Raw genomic sequence first — 24,881 nt, 5'->3', positions numbered from 1 at the left:
TTAAAAATATAGAGAAAAAACATGACAAATGGATGAACTAAAATTCAGTCAGGATCTGCTTCTAAACTGAAAAATGTATTTATGTCTTGATTATTCTTTTTGTGATACCATGAAAAAGGATCCTTTAAAGTATTATCTATGATAGGATTTTAAGAAAAATGAAATATCCTAAAGCGCCCCATGGGTGCTAAAGTATGAAACAAATCCTACACAACTATGTCTGGGTCTGTATGCTGTTTGGACCACCTGAATACTGGGGTGGCTCAAGCTTTTTTCAGTTCTTTTCCTCTCACTGCTTTCTCTTTCAAATGGCATTAAATGGAGAACTTTGAGGGCGTAACTACGCACAATGTTAACTTACCTCTTTTAATACCACTGTAGGAATTAATTCGATTATCGACCAGCAACACCAGGCCACAAAGGGACGTGGAGTAAAGCGACAACGCCGTCTGTAGTCGGTGGAGCTTCACACCGCTTCGGTGGTTCCTCTTGTGCTTGCAGAAGTCCAGCATGTCTGCTCTCAGCAACCTCAGGTTATGCATGGTCTTCAGCTGGGCCCCTGGGGGAAGGCAGCAGGCCCAGAAAGATACTTAGACAGCTGCAGAAAGCCAGCAGAGCAGGAGGCAAATCTCTGTGGCAGGAATCCTAGTAAATCTGTGCTACGAATACTTTAAGATGGGCTTTTCAATTTTCTATTTTGCTGCTGTTCACTCGCTTAGTCGTGCCCAATGCTTTGCAACCCTATGGACTGTAGCCCACCGGGCTCCTCTGCATCCATGGTGATTCTCCAGGCAATAATACTGGAGCGGGTTGCCATTTCCTCCTCCAGGGGATCTTCCTGACCTAGGGATTGAACTTGTATCTCCTGCATTGGCAGGTGGGTCCTTTACCACTGAGCCACCGAGAAAGCCTGTGTTCTATTTTAATAACTATTAATATTTCACCTTTGCATTTGAAAAAAAAAAGATGAACTAAAATAGAAAACTTATAGCCAATAAACATAGGCCTTCTTGGAGCAGAACCTAATTTTTCATTTTAAATGTGAAGTGGAAGTCACTCAGTTGTGTCTTGACTCTTCGACCCCATGGACTATAGCCTACCAGGCTTCTCTGTCCATGGATTTCCCAGGCAAGAACACTGGAATGGGTTGCCATTTCCTTCTCCAGGGGATCCTCCCAACCCAGAGATCAAACTCAGATCTTCTGCATTGAAAGTGGATTCTTTACTGTCTGAGCCATCAAGGAAGACTTTCATTTTAAAAAGAACCGGGACATATTTTACTTATACGCTAAGGACTTTTCTCTTAAAAACATTAAAAAAGTTTCACCAGTTACAAAGTGGTGACTGTAAAAAATTAACACACTTACCTAAGTGGATGGTAAAACTTTCTTCTAACTTTCTCTGTTCCTCATAAACCCTTCCATTTGCTTCAGCGGATTCTCTGAACTGATTCGGCTGAACTTTAATTTCTTCGCTGCAATTGAGAAAATTATTGATATGCTTTTTTTTGGTATGCCTGTCAAGAAATTTTCCTATAAGAAAGAAAGCTTTATAGTGAAATGAAAGTGAAGGTCACTCAGTCCTGTCTGACTCTTTGCGACCCCATGGACTGTAGCCCACGAGGCTTCTCTGTTCATGGGATTCTCCAGGCAAGAATACTAAAGTGGGTTGTCATTTCCTACTCCAGGAGATCTTCCCAACCCAGGGATCAAACCCGGGTGCTCGCATTGCAGGCAGCGTCTTTACCATCTGAGCCACCAGGTAATGAAACTAATTGCTGAAAGTACCACTTAATTTATTCCTAAATTTATCCTTTATCCATGGGGCAAGGAACACAAGCACTTACAACTTATACAATTCCCACTTATTCTTCCATTTCTTTGGTTATTTCTTTCAGTCAGTGAGGCATAGTTTTTTAGTCATTACAATATCAACTCCTATGCCACTGTGTAATATTTCTTAGTAGCCTAGGGCATGATTAAATAGTGACTAACATTACCTTAAAATGTTTAAAATGACATTAAAAACATTAATATATCCTTATATCAGGTGGCATCAGTGAAACTAGAGAAAAAGTGAAGTGAGAGAAATGAAAATTAAAAACAAAAAAGTCAAATAAAAGAGAATTAAAAAAGGAGAAAGTTCATTTTGACATATTCATATCCTTTTTTTTAAAACCATTTCCTATTTTTTCACTGCCAAGAGTCTCACATTAAAAGACTTCTCTTAGCTCTGGCCCTTGCACTTCCTGAAAATGTTTCCGTGGAGGCATCAGAACTGTACAACTGCTCAATTCACTTATTACGGTGAGCTGAAGATGATTCAAATCTGTAATAGTCATCTATTCCCCTGACTAGATTTTTTCGATAAATCCAAACAGTCTTATTTGTGTCACTGATGGACTTCATTAGTAAATATAGCCAGTTTCAACCCCCAAATTCATACAGATTTACACAAATTAAATATCATTTTAGGATTCAGGAAGCCACCAAAGAAAGTTGTTCCTGTTCTAATAACAAGAAAAGCCGGGGTAATCTATACGGCCATAACTGTTCTGAAGCTCATCAGAGATCTGAGGTAACAAGGTGACCAAGAAATTAAATTCTGAAGTGTGGCATGCCTGTCCCAGGGGAGACAGGACACATGGTTTTCAGTTTTGGCAGAGCACCGTAGACATGAAATGCTGTAATGTATATAAGAAGGTAAGAAGAAATCAGCTAAAATGCTAACACGTTCTTCAAGGTAAAGTATGGGGTGGGATGTGCATTTAGGACAGCAATGGATGTTACGTGCTCTTGCAAACTCTTTCCCACTGGCCTCCACCGAGTGCTTCCAGGAAAGGCCTGGAGGTGGGGCAGGAGGAGAGACAGGCCACCGGGCGGCACAGGTAGATGTGCTAAGGCTGCCCCGTGCCCTCGGCCCAGACCTGCAGGGTGTGCCCAAGACCACGGGACCACGGAACCTGTCTCTCACCCTCAACGAGGAGCCTGACACTGAACAACAAACAAGGCCAGTCTATTGCTGGGGGCAGAACAGCAGCACACACAGGGACCTCCTGCTGAGGAGCAGGCCCTCAAAGGCTACTGACAGCTCAGGGTGGGGCAGGGTGGCAGAGGACCGGCTAGAGACCAAAGCCCCACTCTCAACACCAAGTGGCAGCAGCGTGCCGCTGTAGACAGTGAAGCCTGCGGTGGACCGGACTGGAGAACAGAAACCAAACAGCCCGACCACCAACTGCATTTCCATGGCCTTCACCTTAACAGCCTGCCCATTTCTGGGCATAGGCACTATTTATGTAGGCGGTGCTTAGTGGTAGAGAATCCACCTACCAATGCAGGAGATGAGAGACCCAGGTTCAATCCTTAGGTCAGGCCCCTGGAGGAGGAAATGGCAACCCACTTCAGTGTTCTTGCCTGGAGAATTGGACGCTTCTGAGCCACACACTACTTCTTTTCTAATACACACAACAGTCTGCATTTTATAGTGGATACGTGTTAATGTTAGTCACTCAGTCGTGTCCGACTCTTTGCGACCCCACAGACTGTAGCCCACCAGGCTTCTCTATCCATGCAATTCTCCAGGCAAGAATACTGGAGTGGATTGCCATTCCCTTCTCCAGAGGAACTTCCCAACCCAGGGATTGAACCCTGGTCTCCTGCCTCACAGGCAGATTCTTTACCATTTGAGCTACAGGGAAGTCTTATACATAATGGATATATTTACTTACATTCTAATATATAGTGGATATATTTACTTATATTCATTATAATATATATGAAGTACTAGATCCTGAGTTATATGTTTAAGTTTGAACTATAAAATTTCTAGAAGAAAATGTAGCAGAAAATCTTTGTGATCTTGAATTTTTAGATAAGACACTGCTCTTTGAAAGAAACTGATAAGAAAATGAAAAGACAAGCCACAAGGTGCTAGAACATATTTGTAAAACATATATCTGATTATACATTTGTACCAGAATACACAGAGAACTTTCACAACTCAATAATAAGAAAAAAAATAATAAAGGAGAGCTATGGCTAGAAGATCAGCCATAGCTGATCTGAAAACTGAAAAAATGTTCAGCGTTAGTAGCCACCAGGGGAATGCAAAGACACACAAAATGAGACCCCGCTACAAAACCCACCAGAATGGCTGAATACCACCACCAAGTGCTGACAAGGGTGTGGAGCGTCTGGAACCTCATACGTGGGCGGTGGGGATGCAAAACTGTCACAACCACTTCGGAGAACAGTTGGGCAGTTTCTTATAAGATTAAACACACCATGTATTCTATTTACTGTGTTACCCAGCAATCCCACCCCTAGGTATTTACATAAGAGAATTTTAAACATATGTCTACACGTATTATATTATAAACATACGTCCATCTATATGTTCCAGCTTCTCTGTTGGCTCAGATGGTAAAGACTCTGCCTGCAATGTGGGATACCTGGGTTCAATCCCCAGATCGGGAAGATCCCCTGGAGGAGGGCAACTCACTCCAGTATTCGTTCTTGCCTGGAGAATCCCATGGACAGAGGAGCCTGGTGGACTACAGTCCACGGGCTTGCAAAGGGCTGGACACAACTGAGCAACTGACTTTCATTTTCACTTTCATGACTATACAAAGACCTGTATGTAAATGCTTCAGTCACTTCATTTATAATTGCCCAAATCTGGAAATACTTCAAATGTCCACCACTGGATAAACAAAAAAATAACAGAGCAACAAAAAGGGAAGAACCACTTATAATGGCAACAACACGAATGAGTCTCAAAAGGGTTATGTTAAGTGAAGAAAGTAAGACATAAACTGCTGCATACAGTTTGATTCCATTTATATGAGAAAATAAAAATTACAGGGACAGAAATCAGATCAGGTTACCACAAGCTCGGCAAGCAGAAGGGGGGTTAATATAAATGGATAAAAAGGAAATGCTATGTCTTGACTGCAGGGATGACTTCATGACTAAGTCTGTCAAAACTCATCAAAATGCAAACCTAAAACAAGTGACTTTTATACAATTTACCCTTTAATAGACCTGATTTTAAACAAAAAGGCAAAAATAAATGAATTTTAAAAACTGGTCAATTTCATACAATTCCATATGTAGTTATGCTGAAAACAGGTTTCTGCTCCCCCAGGAAATCTACCAAAAAGGAAAGCAAGCTAACAAAGTCACAGTAAAAATACTCTTTCCTAGGAATACTTGATTTTTTAAAGCAGCAGCAGTGAAAGGTCAATATTTATACAATGGAACTGATCACACAGAATGAATTTCTGAAACTATAGTAGCAAGTGAAAGTGAAAGTCGTTCAGTTGTGTTCGACTCTTTGCGACCCCATGGACTAGTGCATAGCCTTTCCCTTCTCCAGGGGATCTTCCCAACCCAAGGATTGAACCCAGGTCTCCCACACTGCAGGTGGATTCTTTACCAGCTGAGCCACAAGGGAAGCCCAAGAATACTGGAGTGGGTAGCCTATCCCGTTTCCAGCAAACCGGGGTCTCCTGCATCAAGAGATATTTTTTGTAGCAAGGGGTTTTCTGAGCTTCCATTAGGTCAGTGATTTTCTGCCTTTTTGACCACAGTACAGAGTACATACTTAATATTTTACATTTTGTTCAATACACACATGTGTAATGCACTGATGTCTTTTCCCCTAGTCTACTCTACTCAGATCTGTTCCATTCCATTCCATTCTACTATTAATTTTATCTTTTTTTTTTTTTCAGCAAGTAACATGCTTTTATTTTACCATCATGCGTATAAAGAAAGACAAATATATTAATGGTACACTTTCAATTTGACAGAGCAGCTTCACAAGTATTTATGCTATTTAGGAAAAGACACATGAATTACTAAGCTGTTAACCAGGCAAATTATCAAGACAGACAATTAAGCCACATATTTTTAGTAGGCTACTTTTTCATGAAGACAACAATTTCCAAAGTATTAAGAATATGAAAAGAACAAGTTACACAGATTATATTTCTAAGCATACAGTTTAATTATTAACAGAAACAAGCTGAAATTCACTACGATATTCATTTAGGTGTTTATATCATACAGAGATACAGCACATTTTTCCAAATGTTCTCAACTGAAAGCAAAATAAAGCCTGTATAGCTCAATTTTCCCAGTAACCAGAAACAAGGAAAATAACACGATTTTACTAAATACTAGTGAAATAAAGCATGCAGTACTAACCCTCCTTATAAATTAAGTCAAACGAAAACAAGTGAAAGCACTCAGTTGCCTTTTTTACAAAACTCTTTTCTAGGTAATGTACTTAACATTCTAACCCCCTTCAATTCTCACGTGTTAATCCTGGGAAAAGAACCTCTTCTCCCATCACCACTGACAGACAAAGAACCTCCTTGAAGACTCTCCATCTTAATTTAAGGCCCAATTTTAACCTGGCTCATTTTTGCCTATCTGTGGTCTGTTCAGTTTCTCCTGTTTTGGGCACCCATCACAATATCTTCTTCCATCAATTATGGCCTAGATAGTACTTTTCATTTCATCTAAATCTGTCTCCCTTTAAATCCTCTAGATGTTGCTAAAGTGGGTGGAGCATGCAGAAGAGAGCAGAAGAATATAAGAGCTCTGGCAATCTATTAGACAAGACAGCCTGTTCCTTGAAATAATGGAGAGCCAAATTAAAAGACCTGATTTGCACACGCTTATGAGCTAACATTTAAGACAGGAGAGAGACAACGGAGAAGGTGTACTGCCACTCTGGCGCTTAATTACGCTCAGGATGAAAAAAGGAGGCACAAAGAGGTACCCAGCTTTTGGGTGATTCACTAGAGACTGAAAAAGCCTGGTACTTTGAATGGACACCATCTTTAGGCCAACGTGCCATGAGAAGTCTAACTTGTCACCTCAACCACTTGCCTGACAGTTATTAGGGTTCTGCATGATGGGAGCGGAGGAAAGGGAGGTGGGGGCGGGGGATGAGGAATAGAGGATAAGTCTTTTGGGAAAAATGGAAGGGTCTTTTGAGTGCTGGCAGGAAACCTGGAGATTGTTTACCAGAAACCAGAGTGGGGCTGACAAAGTTCTAGAAGATGTCCATCCAGTAGATAGCAGTCAAGGGAACAGCCGGTAGCAGGCAGCGGTAGCAGGCAGCGATAGTAGGTGACCAGAGGCGCAAGAAGAGCAATGGAGTCACATAAATCACACAGGCCCAGTGGCCCACTGCAGTTCTCCCTTGATATCATTAATGCCCGGTTATCTACAGGGCATATGCCTGTGCTGTGGAGACGGATGGGTAGAATGGCCTCCTGGACAAATACCTCCAGGTACAAGAGTCAAACCGGAGGCTCTGGGAACAAACAGGGTCCAAGTAGTGCAGATAAAGACTATGCAGTTTACAGCATCACAAGCTTACTCAGGAGTGGTATGAGTCACGGGCCATGCAGCATGTGATATCAATGCAGAAAAGCACGAAGGCCATGTGCAAGTGAAGGAGCATGGCCACGATTGTCTCAATCTTGAGGCTGAGAGAAATGAATGTCCAGAGAAAAAAGGCTCCAGAAATGTCAGAGAAAAAAGTGGGGTTGAGAGGGGTGGTTAGAAGACATATCCCTATCTGTTGCCCAAACACAGGTCCATTAAGAGGCGAAAAGGGACCTTGTACAGAAACCTTCCCAATGGCAAAGTTTAACCAGACTGGAACCCGAAGGGCCTGGGGATTTCCACGGGCTCCCTTACTGGGCGACGTCTGGCTCTACGGACTCCTTCACGCAGCAGGTAGTATTGCAGTGGATCTGGCCACAGGTCCTCTTTGATAATTTCAGCAATCCTGTCAGACTCTGGAAGGCTGTGGTCTGAAAACCAGGTGAAGAAATTGCACACGACCTCTTGGTTCCTGCGAATGAAGGACTGGGGTTCATGGCCCCGGCGCCATATGATTGGAGTGGAAAGAGACCCTACTCGGCCAGAGGCTCTGACCTCATATTCTTTGACAATCAGCTGGTTTCGAAAATACGGGTTTCTCCGAAAGAAGAACTTGAACTTGCAGCCTGTTCGCGGGTGTCTGAGCTCCTTCACCTCCAAATTAGTTATGCATCTTAACATCTCTGCATCTTGGCCTCTAATCATGGGAGACAACTGGGGGTGGTTCCGAAAGGCAGTGACCCAGAAGCCCGGGATATTCTGAATGATGTAGTTCCTCCGCTCCAGGTAGTGTCGACGCATCCACCCGAATTTATGCTCTAGTTGTTGAAAGGCCCGGTCAGCCTGAGCGTTCACAGCATCCAGTTCCAGCTGGATTGCCTCCAGCGGGTTCATGTGGAGATCCATACGCAGAGGCCGGTGCCCCGCCTCCTCCACCACTCTGTTCTCCACAATTTCTATTTCTTCACCGACTGGCCTCTCCTCCACCTCCATTCCCTGCTCCACTGCTTCCTCCTCCTTCGCTCCTTCCTTCCCCACCACCTCCTCATCCACTGCGACCGAGAAGACGGGGCTGTCTTCAGTCTTCACTTCCTCAGCTTTCGCCTCCGCCATCAAGTCAGACCCCAAGTTCTCTGCGCCACAAGTTTCTAGCGGCTTCTCCTGACTCAAGCCCAGCGGCTGTCCGGGCTGACGGCCATTTCCCAGGCTGTCGTCCGTTGCCAGGGACCCAGACGCCATTTCCAGACCCTCCGTAGGTGGAGCCAGCTCTAGCCTCGATTCGGGCGCTACGTAACCGCCGTCCCCGCCTGCTCGGATCTGGAATGTACTGGCACAGCCTGGATCTGGGGGAGCAGCTGGGGGTGCGTCTTCCTCCTCTGGAAGCTGGGGTGGTGGGAGCGCGACGGCCTCGAAATACCCCTCACCCGTCTCTGCCATCACCTGTGACGCCTCTGTTTTCAGGCACCGGGAAGGGTCCGGAGCTCCGGTGGCACAGTCGGATGTGGCGAGGCTGTGGGTTTCAAGGAGAGGGGTCCTCTCGCCCCCGTCTGGGCTGCTCACGTCAGCAGCACTCAGATAAACTGAAGGCCAACGTCTGTTTTCCTCTCAGAAGCCGCGCTCGACGAAAACTGGTCGCTCGTACCACTCACTCTCTAATCTCTCTATATTTCTCTATTATTATTTTTAAAGTTCAGTTGGAAAGCAAAGGATCTACCTTGCTTCCTGGCAGACTACAAGCAGCAGTCTGAGAAACACCACTGGACCTTATGGCATATTGTCTATATGGGACAGGATGTTCCCAGCCTGTCCCCGATATCTCTTTTTGTACTGAGTTTAGCACTTTCTTCATTTGAAATGAAGAGTATATACATGTTGGTGTCCAGGGGGTTATCCCATTTCTAATTATAAAAAATTGTTTAAATGTTTCTAAGGTATTGTCTTGGGGAAAACAACAACACAAATGAAAGATGATAATAGGAGGTGATAATAGATAGCATCAGGTAAACAGTTTAATGACAAGACTCATAAACCTGTCTATATACCCATCCCATAAGTATTTCTTTACGTGCCTGTATCAACAGGGACTATGCCAAAGCCTTTGACTGTGTGGGTCACAATAAACTGTGGAAAATTCAAGAGATGGGAATACTAGACCACCTGATCTGCCTCTTGAGAAATTTGTATGCAGGTCAGGAAGCAACAGTTAGAACTGGACATGGAACAAAAGACTGGTTCCAAATAGGAAAAGGAGTTCGTCAAGGCTGTATATTGTCACCCTGCTTATTTAATTTATATGCAGAGTACATCACGAGAAACGCTAGACTGGAAGAAACACAAGCTGGAATCAAGATTGCCGGGAGAAATATCAATAACCTCAGATATGCAGGTGACACCACCCTTATGGCAGAAAGTGAAGAGGAACTCAAAAGCCTCTTGATGAGTGGACAGTGAAAAAGTTGGCTTAAAGCTCAACATTCAGAAAACGAAGATCATGGCATCTGGTCCCATCACTTCATGGCAAATAGATGGGGAAACAGTGGAATCACTGTCAGACTTTATTTTTCTGGGCTCCAAAATCACTACAGATGGTGACTGGAGCCATGAAATTAAAAGACGCTTACTCCTTGGAAGGAAAGTTATGACCAACCTAGATGGCATATTCAAAAGCAGAGAGATTACTTTGCCAACAAAGGTTCATCTAGTCAAGGCTATGGTTTTTCCTGTGGTCATGTATGGATGTGAGAGTTGGACTGTGAAGAAGGCTGAGCGCCAAAGAATTGATGCTTTTGAACTGTGGTGTTGGAGAAGACTCTTGAGAGTCCCTTGGACTGCAAGGAGATCCAACCAGTCCATTCTGAAGGAGATCAGCCCTGGGATTTCTTTGGAAGGAATGATGCTAAAGCTGAAACTCCAGTACTTTGGCCACCTCATGTGAAGAGTTGACTCACTGGAAAAGACTCTGATGCTGGGAGGGATTGGGGGCAAGAGGAGAAGGGGACGACAGAGGATGAGATGGCTGGATGGCATCACTGACTCAATGGACGTGAGTCTGAGTGAACTCTGGGAGTTGGTGATGGACAGGGAGGCATGGCGTGCTGCGATTCATGGGGTCGCAAAGAGTCGGACACGACTGAGCGACTGATCTGATCTGATCTGATCAACAGGGAGCAAGACCATCCCCAAGAAAAAGAAATGCAAGAAGGCAAAATGGCTGTCTGAGGAGGCCTTACAAATAGCTGTGAAAAAGAAGAGAAGCGAAAAGCAAAGGAGAAAAGGAAAGATATACCCATTTGAATGCAAAGTTCCAAAGAATAGCAAGGAGAGATAAGAAAGCCTTCCTCAGTGATCAGTGCAAAGAAATAGAGGAAAATAATAGAATGGGAAAGACTAGAGATCTCTTCAAGAAAAACCAAGGGAACATTTCATGCAAAGATGGGCTCAATAAACGACAGAAATGGTATGGAACAGAAGCAGAAGATATTAAGAAGACGTGTCAAGAATACGCAGAAGAACTGTGCAAAAAAGATCTTCACCACCCAGATAATCACAATGGTGTGATCACTCACCTAGAGCCAGACATCCTGGAATGTGAAGTCAAGTGAGCCTTAGGAAGCATCACTACAAACAAAGCTAGTGGAGGTGATGGAATTCCAGTTGAGCTATTTCAAATCCTATAAGATGGTGTTGTGAAAGTGCTGCACTCAATATGCCAACAAATTTGGAAAACTCAACAGTGGCCAAGGGACTGGAAAAGGTCAGTTTTCATTCCAATCCCAAAGAAAGGCAATGCCAAAGAATGCTCAAACTACCGCACAATTGAACTCATCTCACACACTAGTTAAGTAATGCTCAAAATTCTCCAAGCCAGGCTTCAGCAATACGTGAACCAGATGTTCAAGCTGGTTTTAGAAAAGGCAGAGGAACCAGAGATCAAATTGCCAACATCCGCTGGGTCATTGAAAAAGCAAGAGAGTTCCAGAAAAACATCTGCTTTATTGACTATGCCAAAGCCTTTGACTGTGTGGATCACAATAAACTGTGGAAAATTCTTCAAGAGATGGGAATACCAGACCACCTGATCTGCCTCTTGAGAAATTTGTATGCAGGTCAGGAAGCAACAGTTAGAACTGGACATGGAACAACAGACTGGTTCCAAATAGGAAAAGGAGTACGTATGTCAAGGCTGTATGTTGTCACCCTGCTTATTTAATTTATATGCAGAGTACATCATGAGAAACGCTGGGCTGGATGAAGCACAAGCTGGAATCAAGATTGTCAGGAGAAATATCAATAACCTCAGATATGCAGATGACACCACCTTATGGCAGAAAGTGAGGAAGAACTAAAGAGTATCTTGATGAAAGTGAAAGAGGAGAGTGAAAAAGTTGGCTTAAAGCTCAACATTCAGAAAACGAAGATCATGGCATCCGGTCCCATCACTTCATGGCAAATAGATGGGGAAATAGTGGAAAGAGTGAGAGACTTTATTTTTTGGGGCTCCAAAATCACTGCAGATGGTGACTGCAGCCATGAAATTAAAAGACGTTTACGCCTTGGAAGGAAAGTTATGACCAACCTAGACAGCCTATTAAAAAGCAGAGAGATTACTTTGCCAACAAAGGTCCATCTAGTCAAGGCTATGGTTTTTCCAGTAGTCATGTATGGATGTGAGAGTTGGACTGTAAAGAAAGCTGAGTGCCAAGAATTGATGCTTTTGAACTGTTATGTTGGAGAAGACTCTTTGAGAGTCCCTTGGACAGCAAGGAGATCAAATCAGTCCATCCTAAGGAGATCATTCCTGGGTGTACATTGGAAGGACTGCCGTTGAAGCTGAAATTCCAATACTTTGGCCACCTGAAGCAAAGTGCTGACTCATCTGAAAAGACCCTGATGCTGGGAAAGATTAAGGGGCTGGGGGAGAAGGGGACGACAGAGGATGAGATGGTTGGATGCCATCACTGACTCAATGGACATAAGTTTGGATACTCTGGGAGTTGGTGATGGACAGGGAGGCCTGGCATGCTGCAGTCCATGGGGTTGCAAAGAGTCGGACACGACTGAGCAACAGAACGGAACTGAACGGAACTGCTCAAGAGCTAGACACTTGACAGAGATCTGGGGATTACAAGAGCAGAAAAAATAGACATGGTTTTTTACCTTCAAGGCAAGATAAGTAAGGGAGAAGGACATTATATAAATAAAATGTTATATCTAACTGTTTACAGCACACACTAGAAAATCCTGAAAACAGGATTATTGTACTGTACTAAGTATATCTCCAATAGAATATACTTTAAGCTTTGAAAAAAGAAAGAAATTCTCAAAGGTGAGTACACAGCCAGGAAATAACAGGCAATATAAGAAACACAGTGCAAAAAAAAAAAATAAAAAAATAAAAAAAAAAAAAAAAAAAAAGAAACACAGTGCATTTAGCCCATAAGGGACCACACAAATTATGAATTATAGAAAGTCTTCTTCTTCGTTTTGTACCCTGTACGTGCTTCTATTTCTGCACATATCATTGTGTACAGTACCATTTACAGGCCAGTCTCTATAGAATATAAGCTCCCCACAGGCAGTTCTTGTTTTTCTGCTTAAAGAGTGCTTGGCATTTAAGATGCATTCAACCACTGTGTACTGCATTGAAAGGAAACCAATTTAAAAAACACAGGAGACAGTAGTCAAGGTATTTAGGTATACATACCCACAAGATTTATAAAGTAAGTTCTAGGTGGAGAATCACCTTTGTAAAACATCCTGCCCCACATAATCCACATAAAGTCTATAAAATGAAAGGTGTTAAAAAAAAGCATATAGTTATCTTGAATTTTCATTGGTGACTTAAAAATATCTACAACTAAAAAGGTCCAATTTCACAATAAATACAAACTGTTACTGATAACAACTTTTTATCTCATAAAAGCGATACCTGATTAATACCTGAGGGAGCTGTTGTTGGGATTTTTTAGGTCTTGATGAAGTTTAATTACCCATTCCTGATACTCTTGTTTTTGAATGGCAGTCGATTGTTTTAATTCATTGGACCACTTATTTTCTAAGTCCTAAAAAGAGACAGTATACCAACTAGTTAAATTTTTTTTTTCTTCACAAAAATAAACAAAGGCACTCTGAAAGTCATTATATATACCTCACTTACCTGCTGGGATTCGAAATGCTGAGCAGCTAGAGTGTTCACATCTTGGTCCGTCAGTGACTTTCCCAACTCCTGCATCACTTTTTCCATTTCAATACCTTGTCTGAAACATAAATAAGTAGATTGAATACAGTCATCACATTTTAAAGGTGCAGAACCACTTTAGATTCATGGAATAACTGCTACGAAGTGCAAAGAACATTTTCTTCTTATAGGAAGGTGCCCAGGAATTGCAACAGTACTGTCTGGAAAGCAGTCTGAAGCCTTGGCAATGGACAGGTGGAAACAATGATGCTAACATCGTATAGTATACATAACATCACGTGTGTAGTTAAATGGGAAACTAAATTTAGTACATAAAGGAGAACATTCAGAATCCAGGAGATAGTTCAATTTCCATAACTAATATTGAAAAGTCCAGAGCCTTTTTCACTTGCAGATTTTCACAAAGAAGATACTCCGCAATTCAGCTCAAAGTACATTTTTTATTCCTCTGAATGTGAGTTAAAGTGACTTCAACCTTCGAATTACACGTTATAATCAGAAGCTGCCAGTTAGGTTCTAAGAATCAAACTGGTATTAAGTCACAGCGTTCCATTTCTAGAGGAATGTGAAATACATTCTGAAGATACATTTTAATCTTAATTTATCCAAATAAACAATGTGCGGAAATTAAAAATGGTATTTCCCCATGAGAAAAACTAACGGTGCTACAAGTTCAGACAGTGGTTATTTACGGAGGAAACAGGTGGGAACTGCTGGATGGGTAGGAGGGAGCCTTCTGCAGGCTGGAGATCACCTCCTTCTTCATCTGGGAGAGGAGCACACTGGTGTGCTTACTTAGTGGAAGCTTACTGAACTGTATACCTACAGTTTATTGCCTTTTTATATGTAGGTTATATTTTAATAAATAAGTTGATTAAAACATCTCTAATAAAAATGTATTAATCAAGTTTGTTCTAAAACACATTTCAAACAAACTTGGAAGCAGTGAAACAGACATGAACTAAAGGACTTCACTATCATTTTAGTCAGTTGACGTAAATTGCTCTTAAAAGAGAAACTGTACTTACTTCTAAGACCTGATTAACATACTTAAATGTATATCATAAATGAAACTCATTCGTATGTTATATTTTTATACATCTCAATGTAAACCTTCTGGTATCAAATATTCAGTACTACTTAATTCCCACTTAATGATAATGCAGGTGACCTCACTAATTTTTTAATAATTACTAGAGGTCAGGTGAAGATAATGCTTGCAAGTAAGATTTTTATTAAAACAGAAATAACTGCTAAGCATTTATAATTACAAACTTTGATACAATATATTAATATTTTACATTACACATGTTCCCTCTAGTGGATAAAAAGTATCACTGCCACTTTAAAGTTTCAAAGAACTATCTTGAATCTGGTTTGCTAAAAAGAGGGAAATTTTCATTCAGGAAAAAGAAAACTAATAAATAACAATTCAACAAATAAAACTTCAGGAACATTTATTTCACCCTAAATGTGTTAGAAGTGCAAGTACAGTTAATGATATAACATTTATGTCTACGGTTAAGATGAAAGAAAAATTTATTATATGAAATACTATGTAGTGGCTCAGGATGTCTGTCATGATGATTCTGACAACCTGTACGTTATCTTGAAGACATTTAAGAAAAAAGATCATTGTAACTGTGTTGATGTTGTATTGAGACAAATTCTTTTAAAGATGTAAAATGGGATTAAAATGAAAGGAGAGATGAGAAAATGCGTCACTTCTACTCACAATTAGATAAGTGAATTAAACACCAAAATTTTGGGTGAACTTCCACTAATGAATTCCAACTTACTATTAGTTATACGATTCAACTTTGCAAAAAATATTACCTGCCTTGAATAGAACATGGTTTATTTTTATTTATTAAGCTGACAGTTTGGACACGTGAAAAACTATGAAACTGTTCTTAAAATAAATGTTTGCAAACATTTTTAAAGTCTTTATTGAACTTGTTACAATAGTTATGTGTTTTATGTTTTGTTTTTTTGGCTATGAGGCATGTGAGATCTTAGTTCCCCAACCAGGGATCCAACCTGCACCCCCTGCATTTGAAGGTGAAGTTTCAACCACTGGACAACCAGGGAAGCCCCAAATGCATTCCATTATTATCTGTATGTTTGGGGGTGGGCAAACAAAGCCCCGTCAAGAAGTCTGGCCAAAGGACATTTCAAAAAATAACATAAACCAAAACAAATCCCTATTGAAAAACTACCCTGTAACAGAAAAAAATATATATAAAGTACCAGTAAATGCTGATAATTAGTAACTTAATGCAGTTTCCAAAAAAACTGAAGGGTTAAGTGGGATAAGAACCTTCTTCCAACTTAGAAAAAAGAATAATTATAGAACAGTGATGGCCAGAGATGAAATTTTCTGGGAGGTGGAGTGAGCAGGCAGCAAAGAGAACCACAGCTCAGAGCAACTCAGCTGCTGACTGAAAGCAGGAGCGAGCGACAGCCACTGACGTGAACCACAGATGCCGAGCTGTGCATTTTTTAATATCCCTAAACAGGTTGGAGAAGACTCTTGAGAGTCCCTTGGACTGCACGGAGATCCAACCAGTCTATTCTAAAGGAGATCAGTCCTGGGTGTTCATTGGAAGGACTGATGCTAAAGCTGAAACTCCAATATTTTGGCCACCTCATGCGAAGAGTTGACTCATTGGAAAAGAGTCTGATGCTGGAAGGGATTGTGGGCAGGAGAAGGGGATGACAGAGGATGAGATGGCTGGATGGCATCACCAACTTGATGGACATGAGTTTGAGTAAACTTCGGGAGTTGGTGATGGACAGGGAGGCCTGGCGTGCTGCGATTCACGGGGTCGCAAAGACTCGGACACGACTGAGCGACTGAACTGAACTGAAGTGAAACACGTAGAACGAGTGTAGGCCCAGAAAACCTAAGACCTGAGAACAGATTCAGAATGAGAGGAAGATTGTATTATCTGAAGCCCCAGTGGGGAAAAAAATCAAACAAATGAAGTTCAACAGAAGGTAATTAGTGTTGGGTGACGAGCACCATATTTTAAAAACTCTAATCTGTATTTCACGCTTATTTTCAAGTATGTTCACAGTATTCCATGTGTGCATGCTTAGTTGTTTCAGTTGTGTCTGACTCTTTGCGACCCAATGGACTGTAGGCCACCAGGGTCCTCTGTCCATGGGGTTCTCCAGGCAAGAATGAATACTGGAGTGGGTTGCCATGTCCTCCACTAGGGGATCTTCCCGACCCAGGGATCAATCCGACATCTCCTGAGTCTCCTGCATTGCAGGCAGATTCTTTACTCACAGAGCCACCTGGGAAGTCTGTGGACAATATTATTGGATATGAAATAAAGAACTAGAGGAAATCCATTTCTGCCTCAGTAAACTGGGGCAGTAACAGTAGGGTTGTGGATCAAATGAGACAGGGCATCTGTTAAGGACTGCATGTTCGTGGCCCCCCAGAGTACAAATGTTGAAACCCTAACCTTCACTGTGATGTTATGTGGAGGTGGGGCCTTTGGCAGGCAATTAGGTTGAGGTAAGCTCCAGAGGTTGGCATCCTCATGATGGAATTAGTCTGGAAGAAGGGGTGCTACTGTTCTCTGTCTATAGCAACATGCCAGGAGCGTGCATGGAGGAAAGGCTAAGGAAGCAATGTCAGGAAGGCACTGGCTACAAGCCAGGCGGTGGGTCCTCACCAGACACTGAGTCTGCGGGCACCGTGACCTTGGACAACTCAGCCTCCAGACTGTAGGAGATCAATTTCTGCTGTTTAAGCCATCCAGTCTGTGTTGTTGTTTTTTTTTTTTTAATATAGTGGCCTGAATGAAGACAGCATCCAAAGCACTTTGCACAGGGCCTGGAACAAAGCTGACCTTCAGAAGAGGTAAGTTCTTCCTCCATCAGAACTAAGAGTAGATAGAGCCATCATAATTCATTTAGGTAAATCCCTTGAGGAGTTCTATAAACTAGGAGAACCTTACCTGCCCAGGTGAAATGAGAGATCGAAACACACAAGAAAATCACTTTCTAATGTTGAAGATGATTTTCTATTCTATTTTTCAGTTTTATTTAAAAAAAAAAGAGAACACGCTGTTCTATAGCCTGTCATTATTTGATGATGTAACATTTAACTACGGTAATGCAAGAACTAGGAAGTACCTCTCCCGTAACTTTTTCAGCTCCACATCTCTTTCGCCAATGAGTTCAGAGATACTGACGAAGTAGTTGTGTTCCAAGTTTAGGAGAGTTTCAGAGGCTGGAGAATGGATGAGGTCATGGTACACATCCGCGAAGTCTTCATCCCAGCTGGGCTCCTCGGGCCTCGCATGCTCTAGTGTGGTCTGCGAGATGGGACCAGACATTCTTAAATCCTGATGCAGTGCTCTTGGTTAACACACTGCTAGAGAAGTGAGTATACTATGATTCCATTTCGGTACATCAAAGGACAGAAAGGCCCTCTATTTATGTGTTTATAGGTTACATAGGATTATCTGAGCATACACAAAAAATACGGAAAGAAGTGAACTCAGTTGTCAATGTGGGTTACCTGGAGGCAGGGATAAGGGGAAGGTGTTAATGTGAAGCAAGGGATAGGAAGTGTCCATAATTTCAAAATAAAAAAAGAAAGGGTGATAAGTAAGCTCTCATTTCCATAAAACATACACACACATTTGAAGGGGCTGTTTGTAGCAGAGTGGGATTTTTAAGTACCTTACTTTGTATTCTAATGTGCCACGTGAGAGAATAACTTGCATATAGTAATTGTATCATCAGAAAAAAAGCTTTTCATTATTAAAAATATATTGATAAAAAGGTTTTGTAGGCTATATATTTAGAGAATGAGCTTACCTATGTAATAACACTGCCCTTGATAACCCAATTCATTCATAGGATTTTACATCAAGATATACAGGCAAAACTTTCTTACTTTGAACTCAGATATTGTTTTCTTCATAAAATGTAAGTCCCCTCAATTAAATGTATGAAAACAGTAGTTATCAAAATGATAAAGGGACTGCATAAACACTGAGAAGCAAACAAACAAAAAACCCAGAAACACGCAGAAGCAGCAAAGAGACACCCTGAGTGCACACACAAGCACGTCTGGGGAGACAGATGCCTGGCCCCAGACGCGTGCCATGACAACACATCTGACGCACACAGCGCCCTACAGCGGCGGAAAACTGACATGCTCCGAAGTCCCCCGCCAAAGGTCATACGATACAACGGCAAAGAGGAAATTACACAAAGATTTCAACATTTTTTCTATTTTTGATCTTTGCAACTAGACACCTGTAAAAGAGAACAATCTAAATTCTTCCCTTTTCTTACCAACGAAAATACCCCAAACGGGAATCTATGATAGGACTCAAAATAATAATGCCCCTTACATACAACAAACGGATAAATCATGGAAACAGGTATTCTGAACCGGGACAATCAGGTAAACTCTTCCCCTTGTTCCCTTTCACTTATACTTGGATCAACTCTAGGTCAGGAGGGGAGACTTATTAAGAGAATCAGCCGAATGTAGACGGTGGATTTCATCTGCCCCGCAACTCTGCAAACCCGGACCACGCTCTGATAACTTCTATGTATCCCTAGACCCAGCATCCCTCTAGGAATTATAACCAGTCTATGTGACTTAGGCTCTGTTCCAAATTCACTCCAGGCTTGGGCTGAAGTTGTGTAAGAAGGAGCCAAGGTCAAATCCGAGGGACCTGCTTGGCCATACATAACACCAGACATTCAGTAGCCCCACAAGGTCAGATCAGCTCATTATGTAACTGGCAAGCCTCAGTTTACAACTCAGGCTGGAGTGAGACTTGCGAATAGGGAGAAGCATCTTACTACACGAGATACACCCAACAGAATTCTTACTCACCCTCAGTCAACCAGAACTCTGGCACCGAGTTTACACACTTCCTCCCTGTCCCACATCCTGAGACCAGCCTGGGCCACTTGGATGTCCTGGTGGATGATTCACTAAGGCCCTGCCTTCCAGTGTCCCTCAACGCTGTATTTTTAATAAGTTCTCCCCTTTGCCTGACACTCATTCCATATCCTCCCTGGGAACAGCTCAGCCACTAAAATTCAAACACTCAGTCACTGATTACAAACTCCAACTGAAACTTCTCGTTCAGCAGCTCCGAGGCAACTGGTTCTGCAGCCTCACCAGGACCTCCGCTTCACAATCTCCACTATCTGAGCTGTTGGCTCTCTCTCACTGCCCTTTCTTCCTGATAAAGCTTACAGTCAATCACTGTCTTGCCCACATCCTCCTTGCCCACCTAACAAAACCACATTGTATTCCTCTAGCTCCACCTGCAGTCAGGCTCTGGGGAGCCGCAGCAGAAAAATCACAGAAGTCCAGACCAAACCCTGTTATTTGCAAGCTTGTGGCTGGATGTATTGTTGTTTACTTGCTAAGTTGTGGCCAACTCTTTTGCGACCCCATGGACTGTGGCCCGCCAGTCTCCTCTGTCCATGGGATTCTCCAGGCAAGAATACTGGAGTGGATTGCCATTTCCTTCTCCAGGGGATCTTCCTGGCCCAGGGATTGAACCCATGTCCCCTGCATTGGCAGGTGGATGCTTTACCACTGAGCCACTGAGGAAGCTCTCTGTGCTGGTTACTAGTTAATAAAAGAGAAGAAGGCAGACGTTTCCAGGTGGATATTCAGATAAGCCAGGTAGGTCAACAGACAATTACAATAAAGGATCTAGTCAAGATTCTGTCTAGGTGTCTTCTCTTCTCAGTCTACCCTGGGCTCCTCCATTGAGCAATGAATAATTTTTTAACATAAGCATGCTCCATGTATATGTGGGATATACTCATATGAAAAAATTCATTGTTTATCTGAAATTCTAGTTTGTTCATTTATTTAGGGCCACACCACATAGCATGTGGGATCTCACTTCCCCAACCAGGGATCAAACCCACAAGCCCCTGCACTGGAAGCACAGATTCTTAACCACTGGACCACCAGGGAAGTCCCTGAAATTCTAAGCTAAATGGGTGGCTGTATTTTTAATGACTAACTCTGGCCACCCTATGCTGGGTAGAAACACAAAAGCAGCGTCTCATTTCACAGGAACATTACAGGAAGCACTGCGTCCTGTGTGCTCACCTCGGTACCAAGAAGGACGCACACAAGCGCCGACACAGGGTGCGTATTACGGAGTAACTCTCTGTACACAGAGCACAGAGGTTCTACAGCTGCTCCAGCGTTACCCTGGCCATTTACACACCCTCGTCATTCTGCTTCAGAAACAAACACACACACAGAAAAAGCCATCAGATCTGTGTTACTTCAGGCTGGGCATGGAGGAAGCGGAAATGGGATGAAGGCAGTCAAAAGACACAAGCTTCCAGTTATAGTAAGTACTAGGCATGTTGTGTGCGATATGATACATATAATGAACACTGCTGTATGGCACACATGAAAGGTAAGAGAACAAATCCTCAGCACAGGAGGAAACATTTTACTTTCTATTTCTTTAACTCTGTGTCTGTATGAGATGACGGATGTTCAGTAAATTTGTTGTGATAACCATTCCCTGATGTATGTATGTCAAATCATCATGCTGTACACCTTAAACTCATGCAGTGTCATATGCCAACTACATTCCCAACATCTCAATAAAACTGTAAGAAAAAAACCCAAACAAACACATCAGAGTCCAGAACATCCCTGAAATTTAGGGTCTTATCTATTTTCGTACCTCTGCATAGGCTTTGGCCCATGTGCTTGCCAGCTGATGGAGGTCAACTTCACCTGACTTCACAGCTTCCAGGGCAGCTTCGGCCTCTCTGTCATAATCTCTGAGGGATTCTTCTTCGATAAACTGGCTCAGAGCTTCTTTTAAGTCTGTAATATGATAACAAATACCACCATTGGCAGACATAATTTGGGAACATTTTACCTGGCTAAGCATTCCAGTGTGACACTCCTGTCAAGCTTATACCCTTAAGAGCATGTCTAACTAAGATAAATTCAGCTTAGAGGATCATTCAACTAATCTCACACTTATTTTTCTTTATAACCACAGGTTACTGAATGGTCAAAATTCTTAACTCTTATGTAATATAACCCTGATACTAATTAAAAACATTAATTTCTGAAGTCCTCATCTGAAACCGACTAAAGAAAAGCACATAAAGACCTTCTACAGAGGGAGGGTATGAAGCTTTCTGTATTTAAATGAGTTTCCTATATAACTTTCAAGGATATTATTGTTGTGTGTGTGTGTGCTCAGTTGCTTCAGTTGTGTTGAACTATTGGTGACCCCGTGGAATTTAGCCCGCCAGGCTCCTCTGTCCATGGGATTCTCTAGGCAAGAATGCTGGGGTGGGTTGCCATGCCCTTCTCCAGGGAATCTTCCTGACCCAGGGATTGAACCTGAGTCTCTTGTGTTTCCTGCCTTGCAGGCAGATTCTTGACCCCACTAAGCTATGTGGGAAGGCCATATATTGTTACATTCTTCGAACCTGAAATACAACTTGAGTGATCGGAATATTAAAACTGATTTATTTCAGATGATCTACAATTCCAACTTCAGAGACACTAAAGACTGCTTTGAGGATGAGAAGATCATGGCTTTCATCTTGGGCACTTCCTTGCTCCCTCCCTCTCTCAGGTTGCTGGCCCTGGGGGAGACCAGCTGCAGGTATGGAGGTGAGCCTATGAAGAGGCCCCATAAGGCCTGAGAACAGCCTCACAAGTGACCTTGGAGATGATCTTGTGCTAGTAGAGCCTTCAGATGAGACTTTGGAGTCCTGACTGACAGTTTGGCTGGAATCCCATGAGAAATCCTGAGCGAGAGGCACCCATCTAAGTTACACTTGGATCCCTGAACCACAGTAATGGTAGCAAGATAATACATACTTGCTGCTTTAAAAAAAAAAAAAAGACAGATTAAAGAGCAGTGAGACAGAAACCAGGATACCTGTGCTCTGGTCTTGGTTCTGACACAACGTCTGTAACTCTGGACCAGAGAGTCTCAGTTGTTAGGATGCATCAGAGCTCCCTGGGGGGCTCACTGGAATAGATACTGCATCCCAGTCCTAGAGTTTCTGATTCAAAGTGAATGCAGTGGAGCCCAAGAATACACACTTCAAACAGGTTCCCAAGTGATGCTGCTTGGGGAACAATTTTTGAGAACTACTGCCTTGGGCAAATTATTTAACCTTTCTAGGCACCAGTTTCCTTATTTGTATGATGAGATTATGCTAGAAAGTTTCCACGTATCCACAAATTCCCTTGTATCTCTGACTTTCTATGATCCAACATATTCTTAAGTAAAACATTTTCCCTTCTCTGTAGACAGAATGTAGACCTTTTAAAATGGCATAATACAGATGACTCTATGGAACTAATTTAGGTGAGCAAAGATTATTGAAAGATAGGTACCCCCTTCTCTTCCATGACATCTCAGAAACTGAGGACCAGATTGTTAAAAGAGCAAAACATTGAGCACATAACCAATGACAGCCGACATGCCTTATGAATCTATCTAGCTACACGAAGAGGTTACAAAATTCAACAGAAGAAAGATCTGGGGAACCTTTTTATTCTTGAAAGCTTCACATTTTGTGGTTGTTTCCAGTGCTTCTCAGGTTTATGCTAACACGAAACTTCTAATGACGGAGACCAAAAGAAAATAACAAAGTGATATTTTCCAAAAATCAGTCCTCACCTTTTTCTATAAAGCACGGTAAGTTGTGCAGCAGCATTAGACGTCCATGTAAATGACTGGCATTCTCTTGAACAGGAAATTTGAGGGGTACCCTCAGTTCAAAGCACTGACTTCCAACTTTGAATTTATACACAAATTCCCTCTCTCGGTTGCAGAATCTTTCTCTGTTTTTTTTCATCTTTAGCAGGATTCTAGAAAACTAACAACAAAAAATTCAGCCCGTTATAAGTCCAAAAAAACTTACAATGTTTCCTTATTGCTAAGCCACTTCTGGACTTCCCTATAGCTCAGATGGTAGAGAATCTGCCTGCAATGCAGGAGACCCAGGTTCAATTCTGGGTCAGGAAGATCCCCTGGAGAAAGAAATGGCAACCCACTCCAATATTCTTGCCTGGAGAATCCCACTGACAGAGGAGCCTGGTGGGTTACAGTCCATGGAGTCACAAAAAGCCACTTTTAAGATGGCTCCCTACTCAGAGATTTTATTTGTCTGACACTCAGCTGATTATTCTTTTTTCCTACTTTTATCCCTTCATAAAAGTAGGGATGTTTTCATGATGAAAACAAAGTGCTTCTTTTTAAATGAAAAGTCTCTCTTCAACTTCATACATGAAAAAAACTGCCCATTTAGCATTCCTAGGCAGGGTGGCTCAGTCTCTTGGTCATGTCTGATTCTTTGCAACCCCATGGACTATAGTCCACCACGCTCCTCTCTCTGTCCATGGGGTTTTCCCGGCAAGAATATTGGAGTGGGTTGCCAATCCCTCCTGCAAGGGATCTTCCTGACCCAGGGATCGAACTGGCATCTCCTGCACTGCAGGTGGGTTCTTTACCACTGAAGCACCTGGGAAGCCAAGATCCCTAGGTGGAGTTCTCACGAATAGGTAAGGATCATGTAGAGAAGAACAGAGAGGATTCTTTGGAAGAGATGCACGGTAGCCAGATACAGTTCATGAAATAGTTGGTGAATATAAAGTCAAAGAAACAGATCAGGGATCGAGGCATCTTGAAGACCCTAGAGACTGTGGGCTTAAGATCTGATTGAGGGGTGGAGGGAAGGGAGGTGGTGCTGGAAAGATTTCTATATGGGGAGAAAATATACATAAAATGTACAGGATAGACCATAAAGCAAAGCAGACAACTACTGGGAAAGAAGAAATCTGGTCAGAAAGAACACATCAATTGAAGATTTCCTTATTAGCCCCCAAACAGGAGTCCTGTTCCTAGGCATTCCCCCATCAAATCAGCTTTCACACTATTCTCTGCACTGAAGTCAGAGTAATCTTTTTCAAGTGCATATCTGGTCATACTAATTATCTGCTTAAAATCCTTCTATGATGTTCCATTGCTTTTAGGATACAATACAAATTCTTTAACAGTTTCTCACCCCTGCTTATACCTCCAGACTCTTCTTTGGGGAGCTGAACCCCCCTCCTCTCCAACACACAAACTGACAAACTTTATTTTCAGTCATAGTGAACCTCTTTCAATACCACACCTCTCTTTCCACTTCCAATCTTTCTGAATGTTTTTCCTTTGCCTAGAGCACGCTTACTGCTCTTCTTTCCTTGGCTTGTCTCAGATTAG

At 42.2% G+C, this 24,881-nt stretch overlaps 2 protein-coding genes across 5 annotated transcripts in view; both read right to left on the bottom strand.

The window, feature by feature from the left end:
- Nucleotides 1-24,881, bottom strand: part of FERRY3 (FERRY endosomal RAB5 effector complex subunit 3) — a 40,263-nt gene that overhangs the window by 14,249 nt on the left and 1,133 nt on the right. For 2 of the 4 annotated variants that reach the window (XR_011566776.1, XM_019961674.2), the window contains exons 2-8: nt 23,295-23,493; nt 21,321-21,466; nt 17,755-17,936; nt 13,561-13,660; nt 13,344-13,465; nt 1,368-1,474; nt 362-559 (exon numbers count right to left, since the gene is read on the bottom strand). Coding sequence is in view for 3 of the 4 variants with exons in the window: in XM_019961674.2 (XP_019817233.1) it covers nt 362-559; nt 1,368-1,474; nt 13,344-13,465; nt 13,561-13,660; nt 17,755-17,936; nt 21,321-21,466; nt 23,295-23,472 (1,033 nt within the window). In the remaining variant the exon portion in view is untranslated. Of the gene's footprint in view, nt 1-361; nt 560-1,367; nt 1,475-13,332; nt 13,468-13,560; nt 13,661-17,754; nt 17,937-21,320; nt 21,467-23,294; nt 23,494-24,881 lie in introns of those variants that run through there. The other 2 variants (XM_070790274.1, XM_070790275.1) reach the window with 2 other exon arrangements.
- Nucleotides 1,481-13,325, bottom strand: LOC109559740 (testis-specific Y-encoded-like protein 1). Its single transcript, XM_070790276.1, has one exon. It carries the CDS (start codon nt 8,838-8,840, stop codon nt 7,668-7,670), a length of 1,173 nt encoding a protein of 390 aa, XP_070646377.1. The 5' UTR covers nt 8,841-13,325; the 3' UTR covers nt 1,481-7,667.

Source organism: Bos indicus, chromosome 5, assembly GCF_029378745.1.
Source record: "Bos indicus isolate NIAB-ARS_2022 breed Sahiwal x Tharparkar chromosome 5, NIAB-ARS_B.indTharparkar_mat_pri_1.0, whole genome shotgun sequence".
In the NCBI taxonomy this organism is placed as follows: Eukaryota; Metazoa; Chordata; class Mammalia; order Artiodactyla; family Bovidae; genus Bos; species Bos indicus.
This window is presented reverse-complemented; position numbering and strand designations above follow the sequence as displayed.